The 20,428-nt window shown below is 29.8% G+C and overlaps 1 protein-coding gene across 3 annotated transcripts in view; it reads left to right on the top strand.

The window, feature by feature from the left end:
• Positions 1-20,428, top strand: part of LOC135135989 (uncharacterized protein) — a 232,137-nt gene that overhangs the window by 139,047 nt on the left and 72,662 nt on the right. For all 3 annotated transcript variants that reach the window (XM_064065092.1, XM_064065093.1, XM_064065091.1), the window contains exons 2-3: positions 5,848-6,392; positions 19,584-19,697. In XM_064065092.1, the coding sequence (XP_063921162.1) occupies positions 5,875-6,392; positions 19,584-19,697 (632 nt within the window). In that variant the 5' untranslated portion in view covers positions 5,848-5,874. The remainder of the gene's footprint in view (positions 1-5,847; positions 6,393-19,583; positions 19,698-20,428) is intronic.

The raw sequence follows: 20,428 nt of genomic DNA, 5'->3' as shown, positions 1-20,428 counted from the left end.
ATAAACACGTCACTTACCGTGCTTATTGTGTAAACACACCATTACAACTAATCACAAAATAATACTATTCTGGCAAATTTTTTCGAGTTTTGTGTTCTGTTTCGCGTTTTCGGCGACGAGAGCACGGAGGTGTGTATTTTCGGGGGCGGAGTTGCATTGTGCCGGTTTGGAACAATCAAAAATTCATTTAGCCCTGGTTGCGGAGCAATCAAAGCGAAATTTGTTTTACGGCTTGTGCTTTGAGCACGGGGTGTCACATTATAGCGACGTTTGTAAGAGCTCCATAAAAAACTTGTCGAAAGGTTTGATAAATGAAATTCAAAGTTTGGAAACGAGTAACAATATCTCGTGTAAAGTATCTTTCACAAAGCGGAAATTACATAAATTCTTGTTTTAAACTTGGCTTAAATCGACTTCATTCTTTTAAAACCGGGAGATGCGTTGAAGAGCGATGACAATATTGTTACGACACAAAGGCGGTGTAAAGTATAATGTTTTACGTCGTTAGTGGTAGCAATCTGGTTTTATATGTAACGATCGTATGTGGAACGATTTTTGGATAGAAGTAACCAGCTGCCAAGTCTTTAGAGTGACAACTAACTCGGCATTAAAGTATGAAAACAAGTTTCACAATTTAATTGAAATTTTCTCGAATAGTTAACGATATTTCGAAAACCGCTGTCCTTTTGAACGTAAGACGCTCAAAGTATTTTCGCGATAGTGTGAAAATTAATTAAAAAATTAATTAAAAGAAAATGTTTCTGATGGAATGTTGCTCGTGCTGAGTTCTCTTGAACTTTGTGAAAATACTAATTAAATTTTATAATCAAATCCTCCCAAACAATCCAGAGTACACATTCACTCAATCAAATTTAAATCTTGGTTATTATGGTTCGTTTCTCCGCTAAAGAAAGTAAATTTAAATTCCATGCTTGAGAGCCCGCGCTATTGATTTGTTCGTAAACTTTTGCGACTCGGCTGACCCTCGCATAGTAAAATTATTTTCAATGTGTATTTTTCCAATTATTATTTATGATTTATTCCCCGAGTTTGTGGTCTTGAGGGAGCGCAAAATAAATTTCGTTGTAGTAGACGTCCGTTTTGCTTCTTCCTCATGTTGTCTTCCGGACAAATGTTTGACGATTAAAACTTATTTTATCAGTTGCTTGTTCAGAAGTTTGTATCTCACCCCAGAGATATCACAACAAAATTAATACTTACAGATAGAATTCTTCCAGTTGTGTTTTAGCGTTGCGCCAGATTATCGGCTTGTTTGTTACTGTAAAAGTTAATTTACTGCTTGTGTTTTTAGAAGAAACGCTAATTGCGGGGGCCGCACATAATTAATCTAAGCTGCTTGACCCGGTTTGCCCTCCAAATACAACTTTGGTTTGTTTAGGACATAGCTCTATTATCTTTTAGTATGCTAATTTTAATTTATTATTTGATTTATAGGTCTTGTAGTTTTATCGGCCGCCAAGATAAACGTGTGTTGGCGTGGAAGTTTTAGTGTTAAAGTTCGCTTGAGCATATTGTTTTTGAGCTCGAGGCGTTGTCGAGTTTATTTATAATTAACGTGCAGAGCGCTGAATTATCGGTAGTCAAACGTCGTTACACTCGAGCTTTAACCCCCGTGTATTTTTGTTTTTTGGAAAACAGGCAAAATTGATCTAGATTCATAATTTTGAAAAAAAATCCGACAAAAATGACCCATCTTCCGACCTTTTTGACTAAATTTAAATTTTTGTTAAAAATCGTGGAGGCGCCGGGATAATAAATTACTAAAACAAAAATTACTTTAAAAATTCTTAAGAAACTTATGCATGAAGTGATTTCACTACTTGTTACTATTTCTGGTTTCTTTAGTCTAGATTTGCAAAATTTCAGTTTAAATTTTAATTTTCCTATTTTTGATCTTTAAAACAATTTCTATTTTTAATTTTACGATTCTGCAAATATTCAGTTCCTCAGTTTGTCGCCTTTTCTTTTTTTACTTTTAATGTCATGGTCTTTAATTTTTTATTTTTTCAACGTTTGCATTTTTCAGTTTTACAATTTTGCAATTTTTCCTTTCTTCAACTTTTCGATTTGCAAGTTTTCGATTTTAATTTTACAATTTGGTCAATTTTCGATTATTCATTCAGTTTTTTAATTTTTATTAAATTATGTTTCGTTCTTCAATGTCACGATTTTACAATTTTTAAATTTTTCCATATTTCGATATTTCAGTTTTCCGATTTTTAATTTTACAATTTTCAATTTTTTGATTTTTGAATTTTACCTTTTTTTCAATTTTTCCGTTTCTTCGGTTATTCCATTTGCAATTTTCGAATTTCCAATTTTTGATTTTTTAATTTTTTAACTTAATTCATTTAATTCATCTATTTTGAAGTTCAGAATATTGCAGTTTCTTCAATTTCAATGTTATGTCTCGACTTTTAATTTCTCAATTTTTTAACTTTTGGATTTTCTCATTTATCGATTCTTCGTTTTTTCGTTGCTTTAATTTTATAGACAGTTTTCAAAATTTTTAATTTTTCAGTTCTTAAATTTTACAATTTTACAATTTTTTGAGATTCAGCTTTTACATCTTTCAATTCAACATTTGATTTTTCAATTTTTTCTTTTTTGAAAATTTTAAATTTCCATTTTTCCAATTTAAATTTTCAATTTGTCTTTTTTAATTTTGATTGTTCAATTTTGATTCGCTCATTTCTTCAATTCTTCGATTTGCAAGTTTTCAATTTTAATTTTACAATTTTGTAATTTTTCGATTATTCATTCAGTTTTACAATTTCGCAATTTTCCAATTTTTCAATTTTTACATTTTATATTTTTCCGATTTTTCAATTTTGCGATTTTTATTTTTGTATTCTCGATTATTAAATTGTGATTTTTTTTTAACAAAAAGAACAAATTTAGCCAAACCGAAATTTGGAAAAATTGCAGAATTAGAGATTTTGGATTATTTTCATTTAAAATTAAAATATCTATAGAATGAAAATTGGATGAAAGAAAAAATGAAAAATCGCTGAATTCGAAAATCAAGAAATCGAAAAAACTACAAAAAAGAAAAATTCTAAAACAACAGGAAATCTAAAAATCCTAAAATTGAAAAATCCAAAAATTGCAATAAAAAACTAAAAAATTGAAAAATTGTAAAATATAAAAATCACAAATTGAGAAACTGGAAAGTTTAATGAAAAAATAAAAAATGAAAAATCCCCAGATGGAAAAATCGAATACTCGTAAAATAGAAAAACTCGAAATACTATAAAATCAAAAAAATGGAAAATAAAAAACAAAAAATACAAAAATATCAAAATCGAATTATTAATAATTGAAAAACGAAAAATAAAAAATCTAAAAATTGTAAAATCGAATCGGAAAAATGGAAAAATCGTAAAATGTAAAATTCAAAATCGATAAATGGGGAAAAAATTGCTGGATTGGAAAACTGAAACTTTTGGATTTTCTGGTTTATCGATTCTTTATTTTTTCGTTGCTTTAATTTTATAATTTCTCAGTTTTCAAAATTTTCAATTTTTCAGTTTTTAAATTTTACAAATTTGCAATTTTTTGAGGTTCAACATTTAAATCTTTCAATTCAACATTTGATTTTTCAATTTTTTCTATTTTAATTTACTTTTTTCAATTTTCCAATTTTTGACAATTTTAAATTTCCATTTTTTCAATTTAAATTTTCAATTTGTCTTTTTTAATTTTCAAAATTATTGAGTTTTCAATTTTGATTCGCTCATTTCAATTTTCCGATTTTTCAATTTTTAGATTCTTCAATTTTGCGATTTTTCATTTATTTTTATATTCTCAATTATTAAATTGTCATTTTTTTTAACAAAAAGAACAAATTTAGTCAAACCGAAATTTTGAAAAATTGCAGACTTAGAGATTTTGGATTATTTTCATTTAAAATTAAAATATCTATAAAATGAAAATTGGATGAAAGAAAAAATGAAAAATCGCAGAATTCGAAAATCAAGAAATCGAAAAAAATACAAAAAAGAAAAATTCTAAAACAGGAAATCTAAAAATCTAAAAATTGAAAAATTCAAAAATTGCAATAAAAAACTAAAAAATTTAAAAACTGTAAAATATAAAAATTATAAATTGAGAAACTGGAAAGTTTATTGAAAAAATAAAAACTTAAAAATCTCCAGATCGAAAAATCGAATAATCGTAAAATAGAAAAACTCGAAACACTAAAAAATCAAAAAAATGGGAAATAAAAAACAAAAAATTCAAAAATATCAAAATCGAATCATTAAAAATTGTAATATCTAAAAATTGAAAAACGAAAAATAAAAAATCTAAAAATTGTAAAATCGAATCTGACAAATGGAGAAATTGTAAAATGTAAAAATTCAAAATCGATTTTGGGGAAAAAATTGCTGGATTGGAAAACTGAAAGATTTAAAAATTGAAAAATAAAAAATTAAAATATGTATCTAGAAACCCAAAATGAAAAAATTGAAAAATAGTAGAATTTAAAAATTAAAAAATCAAGTAATTGAAAATTGTGGAAATGAAAAATCTAAAAACCTGAATAAGAAAAACTAAAATGTTTATCACAAAAAAAAAACTTGAAAAAACGAAAAATTAAAGCATCGTAAAACTGCAAAGTCGAAAAATTGTAAAATGTAAAAATTGAAAATCGAAAGTTGAGAATGAGAAAAAATAAAAAATCGCAGAATTAAAAAACCGAGAAGTCTAAAAAAAATTGAAAAAAGGAAAAACTTTAAAACATCTAGAATTTTGAAAATCGAAAAATTGAAAAATCCAAAAATGACACTACAAAACTGAAATATTGAATAACTGAAAAATATAAAATTTACAAATTGAGAAACAGGAAAATTGATCAAAAAAATGAAAAATTAAAAATCCCCAAATCGACAAATCGAATAATTATAAAATTGAAAAATTGTTTAAACATTTCAAAATCGAATCGTTAATAATTGCAATAGCTAAAACTTGAAAAACGAAAAATAAAAAATCGAAATTTAAAACACCGAATTGGAAAACTAAAAAATTTCAAAATTCAAAAAAAGAAAAATTAAAATATGTATCTAGAAATCGAAAATGGAAAAATTGAAAAATCCGACAACTCAAAAATTAAAAAATTGGAAAATTGAAAAAACCAAAAATTTCAATAAAAATCCTGAAAAATCGAAAAATTAAAAATTCACAAACCGAAAAATTGTAAAATAGAAAACTTCGATCGAAACACTAAAAATTCAAAAATTAGGAAAATAAAAACCGAAAAATTCACAAATTTCAAAACCGAATTAGAAGCTGTACATTCGCAAATTTGAAAAATCAAAAAAAACATGGTAAAATCATAAAACTAAAAGTGTATAATCGAAAAATTCAAATACTGAATAACTACAAAATCCAAGAATTAATAAATGGAAAATTCAAAAATTTCGAAACTGAAAAATTGCGATCGAAATACTAATAATCTAAAAACTGAATAATTGAAAATTCAAAAAAAATTAAAAACTGAAAAATCGTAAAACGTGAAATCTGAAGAGTCCCCCAAAATCCAAAAAACGGTGCTGGTTATTAAAAATTTTCGGAGATGATTTGTGTTATTTTCTTAGAATAAAATGGTTATGATAATTTTTATTCTCTAGAATAATATTGTACATCAAATCTGTATCACCGGTAAAATATAAATTCTTTCATTTATTTCGCAAAAAAATAAATTCATTTCCAGACTCATCTAACTTTCAATTCTGCATAAAACCCCTATGAATAAATACTACTCCAAAACATTAACTTTTATACATATTTCGAAGTAAACCCATTTCAAAGCGTTCTTTTTTCCAGCTCACAATGCACCTGTAGCCTTCGAAGATGCGCACCTTCCTGCTCCTGCTCGTCATGGCGGCGGCGGCGGGCGGCCGTCCGCGCTGCGGGGGCGTTTTAACCGCCGCCAGAGGCATCCTGCAGACTCCGGGTTTTCCCGCGGAACTTCCCGTTCCCATCCACTGCGAATGGGTTATCGACGCGCAAAATTTGGCGTCGCCCAACACCTCGATCGTCGTTTACTTGACGCAGCTCTACGTCCATGAAGGGCTGTCCTTCACGGAGTATCAAGTTTACGACAAGACTTATCAGCTCGACGGGCGAGTAATTCATACTGTGAACGAGACTAATGTGGTTCAAGTGCGATGGGTGCAGTCGTTCCAGAATTTTTTAGTGATCACTTTGAAGCTAGATAGCATCGACAGCGCGCACTTGAGGGTCCTGGATCGATTCCTGGATGTTTATGGGTTCAATATTACGTACGAGGTGGCCAGAGGGCCGGTCAGGACCGACTCGTGTACGATCATGGACTGTGGCTTCACCGGAATCTGCTACGACCATTACACGTACGTATAATCCGGTGCCGGAAGCGCATTCCGGGGTTATTAGCCGGTTTTCGCAAATTGGGGAAAAACGATGACCGGGAGGTTTATTGTAAAACGTGCAGCGGGAAGAAAAGAATCTTTCCCTCGACTTACTACGTTTAATTTTCTAAATCGCGAATTTATTGCTAAATCTTTGAAAACTCAAAGACAAACGCATATTTCAGAGATATTTGTTTACAAGCATTAGGCGTCGAGCACGCAGCAGAATTATTACCATCTGTCATGTTTGTAAATAATTCATGGAAAAATGTGGATCGACTCTTCAAATTTTTACTTTTCGAGAGTCTGAAACGTACGAACATATGTGGATAACAGTTTGTAGACACGAAAATTGAATTGTATAAAAAGTAGCGTTGGAAATTGTGTTGTGTTAAGGCAAAAAAAGTAATCAGAATTGTTTACACCAGTTTTCCACCAGAGTTATTTTAGTTTGATGGAAAAGTGAGATTTTTTTTCATTCGAAGAAATACGCTTCGTGAAAGTACAAGCGTTTTTTTGTTTGGCTTCTTTTTGTATTAGTTGCTGCAGATGAAATCAGTTTAAGCGGCGGTTTATGTCAATCACAGATGGTTCTGTAATTTTACGAATCAAAATACGTGTAATTGTTGAGCTAAAAGTTTTTTTTTTAATAATGGAACAGAGATTGATTGGAGTTGAAACATAATCGCACGAGGTTAAAACAATCGTAAAATTTCGTAAAATTGAAAAAATGAAAATTTGCTAATTCATTATTAATTCTCTACCATGAGAATTTTTTTTAATGATGGTCACCGATTTTTTAAGAATTTTTCTTTTTCAGTTTCTCAATTATTCCATTTTTGATTTCTATTTCGCAAATTTTGATTTTCCAGTTTTTCGATTTTTCTATTTTTTAATTCTTGAACCTTTCAATTTTTGTTTCCAATTTTTCTAATTTTAATTTTTACATTTTACAATTTTTTATTTTTACATTTTTAAAAATTTTCAATTTTTTTATTTTTAATTTTTCAATTTTACAATATTTCATTTCCTTAATTTCGAACTCTTCAGTTAATCAATTTTTTCTTCTTTTTCTTTTGTTCAATTTTTGGGTTTTTAATTTCGAAATTTTAAAATATTCCGATTTGAAAGTTTCTACATATTTTTGTTTTTTCGTATTTTCAATTTTTCACACACTAACTTTTCAATTTTTCTATTTTTTAATTTTTGCAATTTCGATTTTTTGTTTTCACTTTTTTCAAATTTTCAAATTTTGGACATTTTAATTTTTCAATTTCCCAATTTTCAAGTTTTTCAACTTTTCGAGTTTTTGATTTTTCCACTCTTGGATTTTTCAGGGTTTTAATTTTTTTATTTTTGATTCCCCAGTTTATAATTTTTTTTTATTTTTCGAATTTTTAATTACTCATTTCTCTTCGATTTCTCTTCATGTATATTCTTCGAATCTTCAATTTTTCAGTTCTTCAGTTTATCGACTTTTCCATTTCTTTTTATCTCAATTTTTAGTTTTTCGATGTTTCGATGTCCTGATTTCTCAATTTTCCGATTCTTTCATTTCTCAGTCTTCCAATTTCTCGATTTTCCAGTTTTTCGATTGTTCAGATTTTCAATTTTTCAATTCGTCAATTCTTGTGTTTACATTTTTCGATTTCTCGTTTTTTCAATTTTTTTACTTTTCGATTCTTCAGTTTTCGATCCTTCAATGTTCGATTCCTCAGTTTTTCGCTTCTCCAGTTTTTCGATTCAATTTTTCGATCTTTTAGTTTTTTCAGTTTTCCTATTTATCGAGATCCTCTTTTTTAAATTTTTAGATTTTTTGATTCTTTAGTTTATGGATTTTTCAATTTTTCAATTGTTTAATTTTTCGATTATTCAGTTTTTCAACTTTTAGTTTTTCCGATTTTTGACTTTTGGATTTTTCACTTTTCAGTGTTCCGATTTTTCAATTTTTCGGTTCTTCAATTTTCCGATTTTTCAATTTTTCAGTTTTTCGACGTTTTAATGTCTTGATTTGTGAATTTTTGTATCCTTTTATTTTTCAATTTTTCAATTTCTCGATTTTCTAGTTTTTCGAATCTTCAAATTTTCGATTTTTCAATTCCTCAATTCTTCAGTTTTTCGATTTTTCTATTTTTCGACTTTTAGATGCTTCAAGTTTCGATTTTCAATTTTCGATTCTTCAATGTTTCTATTTTTCAATTTTCTGATTCAATTTTTCGATTTTTCAGGTTTTCAACTTTTAGATTTTTCGATTTTTTGACTTTTCGACTTTTCAGTGTTCTGATTGTTCAATTATTCGATTCTTCATTTCCAGATTTTTCAGTTTTTTAGTTTTTCGATGTTTCAATGTCCTGAGTTGTCAGTTTTTCTATCCTTTCATTTTTCAATCTTTAAATGTCTCGATTTTTCAGTTATTCAATTCTCCAAATTTTCGATTTTTCAATTCCTCAATTCTTCAGTTTTTCGATATTTCAATTTCTCGTTTTGTCGATTTTTCAACTTTTCGATTCTCCAAGTTTCGATTTTCAATTTGCGATTCTTCAATATTTTAGTTCTCAGATTCAATTTTCCGATTTTTCAGTTTTTTAGTTTTTCGATGTTTCGACTTTTAGTTTTTTTGATTTTTCGACTTTTCGATCCTTCAAGTTTCGATTTTCAATTTTCGATTCTTCAATTTTTCTATTTTTCAGTTTTCCGATCCAATTTTTCGGTTTTTCAGTTCTTCAGTTCTTCATTTTTCGATTTTTCAGTTTTTCAAATTTTAGATTTTACCATTTTGCTACTTTTTGATTGTTGATGTGTTCTGGTTTTTGAATTTTTCGATTTTTCAGTTTTCCGATTTTTGAAGTTTTCAATTTTTCAGTTTTCCGCGTCAATTTTTCGATCTTTCAACTCTTAAATGCTTCAGTTTTTTGATTTTCCAATTTTTTAACTCTTAAATTCTTCAGTTTTTTGATTTTTCGATTTTTCAGTTCTTTAATTTTTTAGTTTTTTAACTTCTAGGTTTTTCAAGTTGCGATTCTTCAGTTTTTCAATTTTTAGATTATCGATTTTTCGATATTGCGACTTTCCGATTTTTCAATGTTCTGATTTTTTAAGATTTCAATTCTTGAATTTTCGATTTTTTAGTTTTCCGCGTCAATTTTTCGATTTATCAATTCTTAAATTCCCCAGTTTTTCGATTTTTTAATTTTTCAGTTCTTTAATTTTTCAGTTTTTCAATTTTTGGATTTTTCGATTTTTCGACTTTTCGATTTCTCAAAGTTCTGATTTTAGAAGTTTTCTATTCTACAATGTTTCAATTTTTCAGTTTTTCACTTTTTAGACTTTTCAAAAATTCGACTGATCGATTTTCGAATTTTCAATTTCAGAATTTTTCGATTTTTCGAAATACTTTTTTTCAATTTTTCGAGTTTCGGATGCTTCAATTTTCCAATCCTTTAGTTTATCAATTTTTCAGTTTTTCAATTTTTAGATTTTTAGATTTTTCAAAGTTCTGATTTTTCAGTTTTCGCGTCAATTTTTCGATTTTTCAACACTTAAATGCTTCAGTTTTTTGATTTTCCAATTTTTCAACTCTTAAATTCTTCAGTTTTCTTATCTTTCGATTTTTCAGTTCTTTAATTTTTTAGTTTTTCAACTTCTAGATTTTTCAAGTTCCGATTCTTCAAGTTTTCAATTCTTTAGTTTATCGATTTTTCAGTTTTTCAGCTTTTAGATTTTTCAATTTTGCGACTTTCCGATTTTGCGACTTTCCGATTTTTCAAGTTTTCACTTCTTCAATGTTTGGATTTTTCATTTTTTCCCGTCAATTTTTCGATCTTTCAACTCTTAAATTCTTCAGTTTTCGACGTTTCAATTTTTCAATTCTTTAATTTTTCAGTTTTTGAATTTCTAGATTTTTCGATTTTTCGACTTTTCGATTTCTCAAAGTTCTGATTTTAGAAGTTTTCTATTCTACAATGTTTCAATTTTTCAGTTTTTCACTTTTTAGACTTTTCAAAAATTCGACTGATCGATTTTCGAATTTTCAATTTCAGAATTTTTCGATTTTTCGAAATACTTTTTTTTTCAATTTTTCGAGTTTCCCATTCTTCACTTGTTCAATTCTTTAGTTTATCGATTTTTCACTTTTTCAACTTTTAGATTTTTCATTTTTGCGATTTTCCGATTTTTCAATGTTCTGATTTTTCAAGTTTTCAATTCTTCAGTGTTTCGATTTTTCACTTTTTCGCGTCAATTTTTCGATTTTTCAACTCTTAAATTCTTCAGTTTTTGACGTTTCAATTTTTCAATTCTTTAATTTTTCAGTTTTTGAATTTCTAGATTTTTCGATTTTTCGACTTTTCGATTTATCAAAGTTCTGATTTTACAAGTTTTCTATTCTACAATGTTTCAATTTTTCAGTTTTTCATTTTTTAGACTTTTCAAAAATTTGACTGATCGATTTTCGAACTTTCGATTTCTCTTCTTTCCGATTTTTCGACTTCGATTCTTTGGTTTTTGATTTTTCAACGTTTCAATTTTTCGAATTCTCGCTGTCTAGATTTTTCGAATTTTCGATTTCTCTTGTTTTCGATTTTTCGATTTTTTGAGTCGTCAATTTTCGATTCCTCGATTACTCGATTTTCCAATTCTTCAGTTTTTCGATTTTTCAGAGTTTCAATTTTTTTGATTTTTGGAATTCTTGAGTTCTCGATTTTTCAATTTTCGTCAATTTTTCAGTTAATTTCTTTTTCAGAGTTTCGACTGTCTGAGTTTTCAATTTCCCGACATTTCAGTTTTCGATTCTTCACCTTTTCGATTTTTCAATGTTTTTTTTTTGATTTGTCGAATTTTCGATTTCCCGATTTTACAATTTCTCAAATTTTTGATTTTCGGATTTCTCAGTTATTCGATTCTTCAAATTTTCGATGTTTCGTTTTCTCAATTTCTGAAATTTTCGATTTCCCGCTTTCTCGTTTTTCCGAGTTTTCAGTTTTTCGATTTCTCCATTTTTTGATATTTAAGTTTTGTGATTTTTGAATGTTCCGATTGTTCCATTTTTCGGTTTCTCAATGTTCAACCAATTTTTTTAGCTGCGAAATTAAACATTCAATTTTCTAACACACTACAACTCAAGCCGGTCAAAATATTTTATCACATTTTTAGACCTCCCGATAATTACTTTGAAAAGGGTTTCCTTATTACATTACCTAAAAGCAGACTGTCCCTTAAATAAATTATTACTAATTGTGTTGATGGAGACGAAGTAACAACATTAAGACGTTGACGTAGATTTCCATCAGTTTCTAACAAGATTCTCCACTGTGGGACGCAGCGTCCTGATTAAGAAATTTTTCTCGGCAAAACTTCGTTTCAAAAGTCACTCCCAACCTGCATCCCGGTGCAGCGTCCCAGAAAGCAACTCCCCGTCTTATTCCCGACGATGCATTATCGTAACGGCTCCTAGATTTACGCAACTGAACGAGACGTAACTTCGATTGAACCGACTTCTTTTCCTTTTAGGTTCAGCAGCCGGAATGGAAATCGAATCTATTTTCAGGCAGTTTAAAACCTGTTTAGTTTATTGTATTTATTTCGGACGAAAGGAGATTCGTGTTGACATATCGATTTTTTTATTTGAAATTTCCATGGCTTTGAATGCGAGCTTTCGGGTGCGTAGGTTTGCGCAACGCAGTCTTGCTGGCGGCCTGATGTGGTGATGTAGCGTAATAAATTCTGACGCCAGATGCGAGATCAAAAATTAATGTATTCATTTCCAAACAGATTATGAACAATTTGCATTCGCTGAGATTTCGATAGTAAACAACGGATGAATCGATCCGGGGTGGATGGGGATGACGGGGTTTGTGAAATGCGAAAAATGCTTGCGGTGGTGTGCAAAACGATGTTATGTTTTCTATTTGCGCTTTTAATTCCAGCTTGGGAGGAAATTTAATTTGTGGAGCTTTTGTTGTGATTGTTTTGGAAGATGCGGGATAACTGGATGAAACTATGTTTTTAAGATTAAAAGTGATCACGAACTTGCCCTCCCTTTCAAAATTTCTATTCAAATAACGGAGAAAAATACGTTTATGAGGAAAAAAGTTCCACATTTTTCTCAAAACCGGTCATTTATTTTCGTTCAAGTCTATGTTTGTTGTTGTAAATTTTTTTATCCCGGCGCATCCACCATTTTTATCGAAAAGTATGTTTATAATGAAAAAAATACCAAATATTTCTCAATACCAGTCATTTTTTTAATTTCAAGTCTATCTTCGTCCCAGTATTTACATTTGATATTAAAACATCTAAAGAAAACCATAATTTCTTTTAATATACACCTTTTCTGAAAGGAGTTCCCACAGATTTTTGCAATAAACAATTTTAATTTTAATTTTTTATTCCGGCGCCTCCACCATTTTTATCAAAAGTTAAACTTGACGAAATGAGGTCACAATGTTATGATTCTTTTCAGAAATTTTCTCAAGATCACGAATCTGTCCTTCTTTTCCCAATATCTTTTCAAATAACGGAGAAACATGTGTTTATAATGAAAAAATTACCAAATTTTTCTCAATATCGGTGATTTATTTACCTTCAAGTCTATGTTTGTCCCGCTATTTATATTAGGTATCAAAACATCTAAAGAAAATCATAATTTCTTTTAATATGCACTTTTTCTGAAAGGAGTTCCCACAGATTCTTGTAATAAAAATATTTAAAATAAATTTTTATCCCGGCGCCTCCAACATTTTTATCAAAAAGTTAAACTTGACGAAATGAGCTCACAATGTTATCATCCTTTTCTGAAATTTTTTCAGGATCACGATTCTGTGGTTCCTTTCGCAATATCTTTTCAAATAACGGAGAAAAATATGTTTTTAATGAAAAAAATACCAAATTTTTCTCAATACCAGTCATTTATTTACTTTCAAGTCTATGTTCGTCCCGCTATTTACATTTGATATCAAAACATCTAAAGCAAGCCACAATTTCTTTCAATATACAATATTTCTTAAAGGAGTTCCCACAGATTTTTGTAATAAAAAATTTTAAATTAAATTTTTATCCCGGCGCCTCCTCCATTTTTATCAAAAAGTTAAACTGGACGAAATGACCTCACAATGTCATCATTCTTTTCAGAAATTTCCTCAGGATCACGAATCTGTCCTTCTTTTCGCATTATATTCTCAAATAACAGAGAAAAATGTGTTTATAAAGAATATGATGAAACAAATACCTCATTTTTCTCAATACCGGTCATTTATTTACTTTCAAGTCTATGTTCGTCCCGCTATTTACATTTGATATCAAAACATCTAAAGAAAACCATAATTTCTTTCAATATACACTATTTCTTAAAGGAGTTCCCACAGATTTTAGTAATACAAAATTTTAAATTAAATTTTCATCCCGGCGCCTCCATCATTTTTTTCAAAAAGTTAAACTGGACGAAATGAACTCACATTCTTATCATTCTTTTCAGAAATTTTCTCAGGATCACGAATCTGTCCTTATTTTTGCAATAGCTTTTCAAATAATGGAGAAAAATTTGTTTATAATGAATATAATGAAAAATATACCAAATTTTTCTCAATACCGGTCATTTATTTACTGTCAAGTCTATGTTAGTCCCGTTATTTACATTTGATATCAAAACATTTAAAGAAAACCACAATTTCTTTCAATATACAATATTTCTTAAAGGAGTTCCCACAGATTTTTGTAATAAAAAATTTTAAATTAAATTTTTATACCGGCGCCTCCACCATTTTTTACAAATAGTTAAACTTGACGAAATGAGTTCACAATGTTAAGATTCTTTTCAGAAATTTTCTCAGAATCACGAATCTGTCCTTATTTTCGCAATATCTTTTCAAAAAACGAAGAAAAATTTTTTTATAATGAAAAAAATTTAAATTTTTCTCAATACCGGTCATATTTACTGTCAAGTCTATGTTAGTCCCGTTATTTACATTTGATATCAAAACATTTAAAGAAAACCACAATTTCTTTCAATATACAATATTTCTTAAAGGAGTTCCCACAGATTTTTGTAATAAAAAATTTTAAATTAAATTTTTATACCGGCGCCTCCACCATTTTTTACAAATAGTTAAACTGGACGAAATGACCTCACAATGTTTTCATTCTTTTCAGAAATTTTCTCAGGATCAGGAATCTGTCCTTATTTTTGCAATATATTTTCGAATAACGGAGAACAATGTGTTTATAATGAATATAATGAAAAATACCAAATTTTTCTCAATATCGGTCATTTATTTACTTTTAAGTCTATGTTCGTCCCGCTATTTACATTTGATATCAAAACACCTAAAAAAAACATAATTTCTTTTAATATACACTATTTCGTAAAGGAGTTCCCACAGATTTTTGTAATAAAAAATTTTAAATTAAATTTTTATCCCGGCGCCTCCACCATTTTTATCAAAAAGTTAAACTTAACGAAATGACTTCACAATGTTTTCATTCTTTTCAGAAATTTTGTCAGGATCACGAATCTGTCCTTCTTTTCGCAATATCTTTTCAAAAAACGGAGAAAAATGTGTTTATAATGAATATAATGAAAAAAATACCAAATTTTTCTCAATACCGTTCATTTATTTACTTTCAAGTTTATGGTCCTCCCACTATTTACATTTGATATTAAAATATCAAAAGAAAACCATAATTTATTTTAATATACACTATTTCTGAAAGGAGTTCCTGCAGATTTTTGTAATAAAAAAAAAATTTTAATTAAATTTTTATCCCGGCGCCTCCACCATTTTTATCAAAAAAGCTAAACTTGACGAAATAATCTCACAATATTATCACTTTTTTCCGGAATTTTCTCAGGATCGCGAATCTGTCCTACTTTTCGCAATATCTTTTCAAATAACGGAGAAAAATGTGTTGATACTGAAAAAAATACCAAATTTTTCTCAACACCGGTCATTTATTTACCTTCAAGTCTATGTTTGTCCCGCTATTTATATTAGATATCAAAACATCTACAGAAAACCATAATTCATTTTAATATGCTTTATTTCTGAAAGGAGTTCCTACAGATTTTTGTAATAAATAATTTTAAAGTAAATTTTTATCACGCGCCTCCACAATTTTTAACAAAAAATTAAAACTGACGAAATGACCTCACAATGTTATCATTCTTTTCAGAAATTTTCGGCAAATTTTCAACAAAATTTTCGAAACTTCACTAAATACATCTTCTTGTAGATTTCGAGCCGCAGAAGTCATATCCGCTTTCATTTCTTCCATAACTCCAATGGTTTTTCCAGAATCGTACTTTGAAGCATTCAAAAATATGCAAAATTCGCCCAATTTCCGACCAATTTTCAACAAATTTTCGAAATTTTACTAAATACATTTTCTTGTAAATTTCGGGCCGCAGAAGTCATATCTGCCTTCAGTTCTTCCATAACTCGAATGGTTTTTCCAGAATCGTACTTTCAATCATTCAAAAATATGCAAAATACGCCCAATTTTCGACCAATTTTCATCAAAATTTTCGAAATTTCACTAAATACATTTTCTTGTAGATTTCGGGCCGCAGAAGTCATTTCCGCTTTCATTTCTTCCATTACTCGAATGGTTTTTCCAAAATCGTCCTTTGAAATATTCAAAAATATGCAAAATACGCCCAATTTTCGACCAATTTTCAACAAAATTTTCGAAATTATACTAAATACATTTTCTTGTAGGTTTCGAGCCGCAGAAGTTATATCCGCTTTCATTTCTTCCATAACTCGAATGGTTTTTCCAGAATCGTACTTTCAAATATTCAAAAATATACAAAATACGCCCAATTTTCGACCAATTTTCAACAAAATTTTCGAAATTTTACTAAATACATTTTCTTGTAGATATCGGGCCGCAGAAGTCATATCCTCTTTCATTTCTTCCATAACTCGAATGGTTTTTCCAGAATCGTACTTTCAAACATTCAAAAATAGGCAAAATACGCCCAATTTTCAACAAAATTTTTTAAATTTCACTAAATACTTCTTCTTGTAGATTTCAGGCCGCAGAAGTCATATCCGCTTTGATTTCTTCCATAACTCGAATGGTTTTTCCAGAATCGTACTTTGAAACATTCAAAAATATGCGAAATTCGACCAATTTTCGACCAATTTTCGACCAATTTTCAACAAAATTTTCGAAATTTTACTAAATACATCTTCTTGTAGATTTCGGGCCGCAGAAGTCATATCCGCTTTCATTTCTTCGATAACTCCAATGGTTTTTTCAGAATCGTCCTTTAAAATATTCAAAAATATACAAAATTCGCCCAATTTTCGACCAATTTTCAACAAAATTTTCGAAATTTTACTAAATACATCTTCTTGTAGATTTCGGGCCGCAGAAGTCATATCCGCTTTCATTTCTTCCATAACTCGAATGGTTTTTCCAAAATCGTATTTTGAAACATTCAAAAATAGGCAAAATACGCCCAATTTTCGACCAATTTTCAACAAAATTTTTGAAATTTTACTAAATACATTTTCTTGTAGATTTCGGGCCGCAGAAGTCATATCCGCTTTCATTTCTTCGATAACTCCAATGGTTTTTTCAGAATCGTCCTTTAAAATATTCAAAAATATACAAAATTCGCCCAATTTTCGACCAATTTTCAACAAAATTTTCGAAATTTTACTAAATACATCTTCTTGTGGATTTCGGGCCGCAGAAGTCATATCCGCTTTCATTTCTTCCATAACTCCAATGGTTTTTCCAAAATCGTCCTTTGAAATATTCAAAAATATGCAAAATACGCCCAATTTTCAACAAAATTTTCGAAATTTTACTAAATACATTTTCTTGTAGATATCGGGCCGCAGAACTCATATGCTCTTTCATTTCTTCCATAACTCGAATGGTTTTTCCAGAATCGTACTTTCAAACATTCAAAAATAGGCAAAATACGCCCAATTTTCAACAAAATTTTTGAAATTTCACTAAATACATCTTCTTGTAGATTTCAGGCCGCAGAAGTCATATCCGCTTTGATTTCTTCCATAACTCGAATGGTTTTTCCAGAATCGTACTTTGAAACATTCAAAAATATGCGAAATTCGACCAATTTTCGACCAATTTTCAACAAAATTTTCGAAATTTTACTAAATACATCTTCTTGTAGATTTCGGGCCGCAGAAGTCATATCCGCTTTCATTTCTTCGATAACTCGAATGGTTTGTCCAAAATCGTATTTTGAAACATTCACAAATATGCAAAATACGCCCAATTTTCGACCAATTTTCAACAAAATTTTTGAAATTTTACTAAATACATTTTCTTGTAGATTTCGGGCCGCAGAAGTCATATCAGCTTTCATTTCTTCGACAACTCCAATGGTTTTTTCAGAATCGTCTTTAAAATATTCAAAAATATACAAAATTCGCCCAATTTTTGGCCAATTTTCAACAAAATTTTCGAAATTTCACTAAATACATTTTCTTGTAGATTTCGAGCCGCAGAAGTCATATCCGGTTTCATTTCTTCCATAACTCGAATGGTTTTTCCAGAATCGTACTTTCAAACATTCAAAAATTTGCAAAATACGCCCAACTTTCGACCAATTTTCAACAAAATTTTCGAATTTTTACTAAATACATTTTCTTGTAGATCTCGGGACGCAGAAGTCACATCCGATTTCATTTCATCGATAACTCCAATGGTTTTTCAGAATCGTCCTTTGAAATATTCAAAAATATGCAAAATTCCAATTTTCGACCAATTTTCAACAAAATTTTCGAAATTTCACTAAATACATTTTCTTGTAGATTTCGGGCCGCATTTCTTTAAATATGCACTATTTTTTTAAGGAATTCCTACAGATTTTTGTGATAAAAAAATTTAAATTAAATTTTTATCCCGGCGCCTCCACCATTTTTTACAAAAAGTTAAACTTGACGAAATGAGCTCACAATATTATGATTCTTTTCAGAAATTTTCTCAGGATCACGAACCTGTCCTTTTCGCAATATATTTTCAAATAACCGAGAAAAATATATTTATAATGAAAAAAATGCCAATTTTTTCTCAATACCCGTCATTTATTTTCCTTCAAGTCTATGTTTGTCCGGTTAGTTAATTTAGATATCAAAACGTCTAAAAAAAATCATAATTTCATTAAATATACACTATTTCTGAAAGGAGTTCCTGCAGATTTTTGTAATAAATAATTTTAAAGTAAATTTTTATCCCGGCGCCTCCACCATTTTTATCAAAAGTTAAACTTGACGAAATGAGCTCACAATGTTATCATTCTTTTCAGAAATTTTCTCAGGATCACGAATCTGTCCTTGTTTCCGCAATATATTTTCAAATAACGGAGAAACATATGTTTATAATGAAAAAAATGCCAAATTTTTCTCAAAACCAGTAATTTATTTACCTTCAAGTCTATGTTTGTCCCGCTATTTATATTAGATATCAAAACATCTAAAGAAAACCGTCATTTCTTTTAATATACACTAGTTCTTATAGGACTTGCCACAGAATTTTGTAATAAAAAATTCAAAATCAAATGTTATAATTTTTCAGAGAACCGTATTTGTTGGATCAGAAGCGCGGAAAGTTCTGTAGAAACACAATAAACAAACGTTCTTTTGATAACTTCGTTTAAACTTTGCCTTTAATTGGCAAATGTTGTCCAAATGAAAAGCTACAAGCTCATTTGATTCTAAATTTACACCGTGAGTCCAAATTTAGCAAAACAAGCGATAAATTATGTACAAATTAATGGAAAAACAACAGCTTCGAAACAAATTTCTCCCGACAAATAACGCACATTTATATCGTATTTAAACACAAATCTCGCATTTACAACCGCCAGATCTGCGTGACCGAAACCAGAATCATCCAAAAAACTCTCCTCATTAATAAACCACATCATTTTCCCCAGGCAGGCTAATAACGTTTTCGTCCTCATAATAAACTATCTAAAAGATAAACCCCGCATTATGCGGCAGTTAAATTATTTTCGACCACTTATTTGCTAAAAGCGTGGTTGCGACTAATTTATAGTCATTTCCGTCTGTAACGCCATTAATATAACAACATCCCACAGTATTGATTCGTCGGTTATAGCGCACTCCGATTTATCGCGTTCATTACTCTATATTCGTTTAAGTGCGCAAATATGTGATGAAAGCTCTCTTTCAGGAAGTTCAGCTGCGAGTGTTTCCCCGGATATTCGGGCCCGTATTGTTCTTCAGGCCCCAGCTCGTTTTGCACCAACAACGGAAGTCCTACCTGCAAAAACGGCGGCACTTGCATGTAAGTAAAATAATTATTTATATTAACATAAAGCCGAGTTTACGAGACTCTTCTCGTTACAGACGAATTGCTTATTATTTCTCGCGCCTGCCGGAGTACTTAAATGACGGCGGGGGGTCTATTACAAAGTTTTATGGGGCCGTTATGCAGAAAATTTATCTTCGGGATGTATGACCAACTAGGCGGGAAAATTACGGAACTTATGATTAGTGTTGTGTTTTTTGATTAAAGCTCACTAGCTTAAGTGGAACTAGATTCTAAGCGATGCGATTTTAGAGTTGTGCTTTGCTGTGACGCGCAAAGAAGCTTTCCTAAACATGAATTTTAATATTTTAAGCAACTATTTCAGGCACCTCATCAAACTTTCAAGCGGCCAAAATCCGGTCCTTACTCATTAACAAATAAAAACTCCACTAAGCGTCCAGCAGCAGCCCGTTAAACCGCGCATTTAGCTTTTTGTCTTCATCAGTTTCCAGCCTCTTAGCTATTAATATTGACATAAACCCCGCATTACGCAAGCACGGCAATCTGTGTGTGGAATGCAAATCATAGCAAGCAGGATATTGGATGTTGAAGTGGCACTCGTCGGCAGAAACAATGAAAAGGCAAAATTCCGCGACTCGGCGAAACCACTTAACGCAATTCGGGCCTTAATGGCCTACTGTCACCAGCTAGTTAATACGTGTTTGACCGGAACTTGGCTTGAGATATGGATACAAGTTTAAACATTA

This window comes from Zophobas morio, unplaced genomic scaffold, assembly GCF_036711695.1.
Source record: "Zophobas morio isolate AGI-343-1 ecotype UQ-CSIRO unplaced genomic scaffold, CSIRO_AGI_Zmor_V1 ptg000026l, whole genome shotgun sequence".
Lineage (NCBI taxonomy): Eukaryota > Metazoa > Arthropoda > Insecta > Coleoptera > Tenebrionidae > Zophobas > Zophobas morio.
Note: the sequence above shows the minus strand (reverse complement) of the source record. Positions and strands in the feature narration are given on the sequence as shown.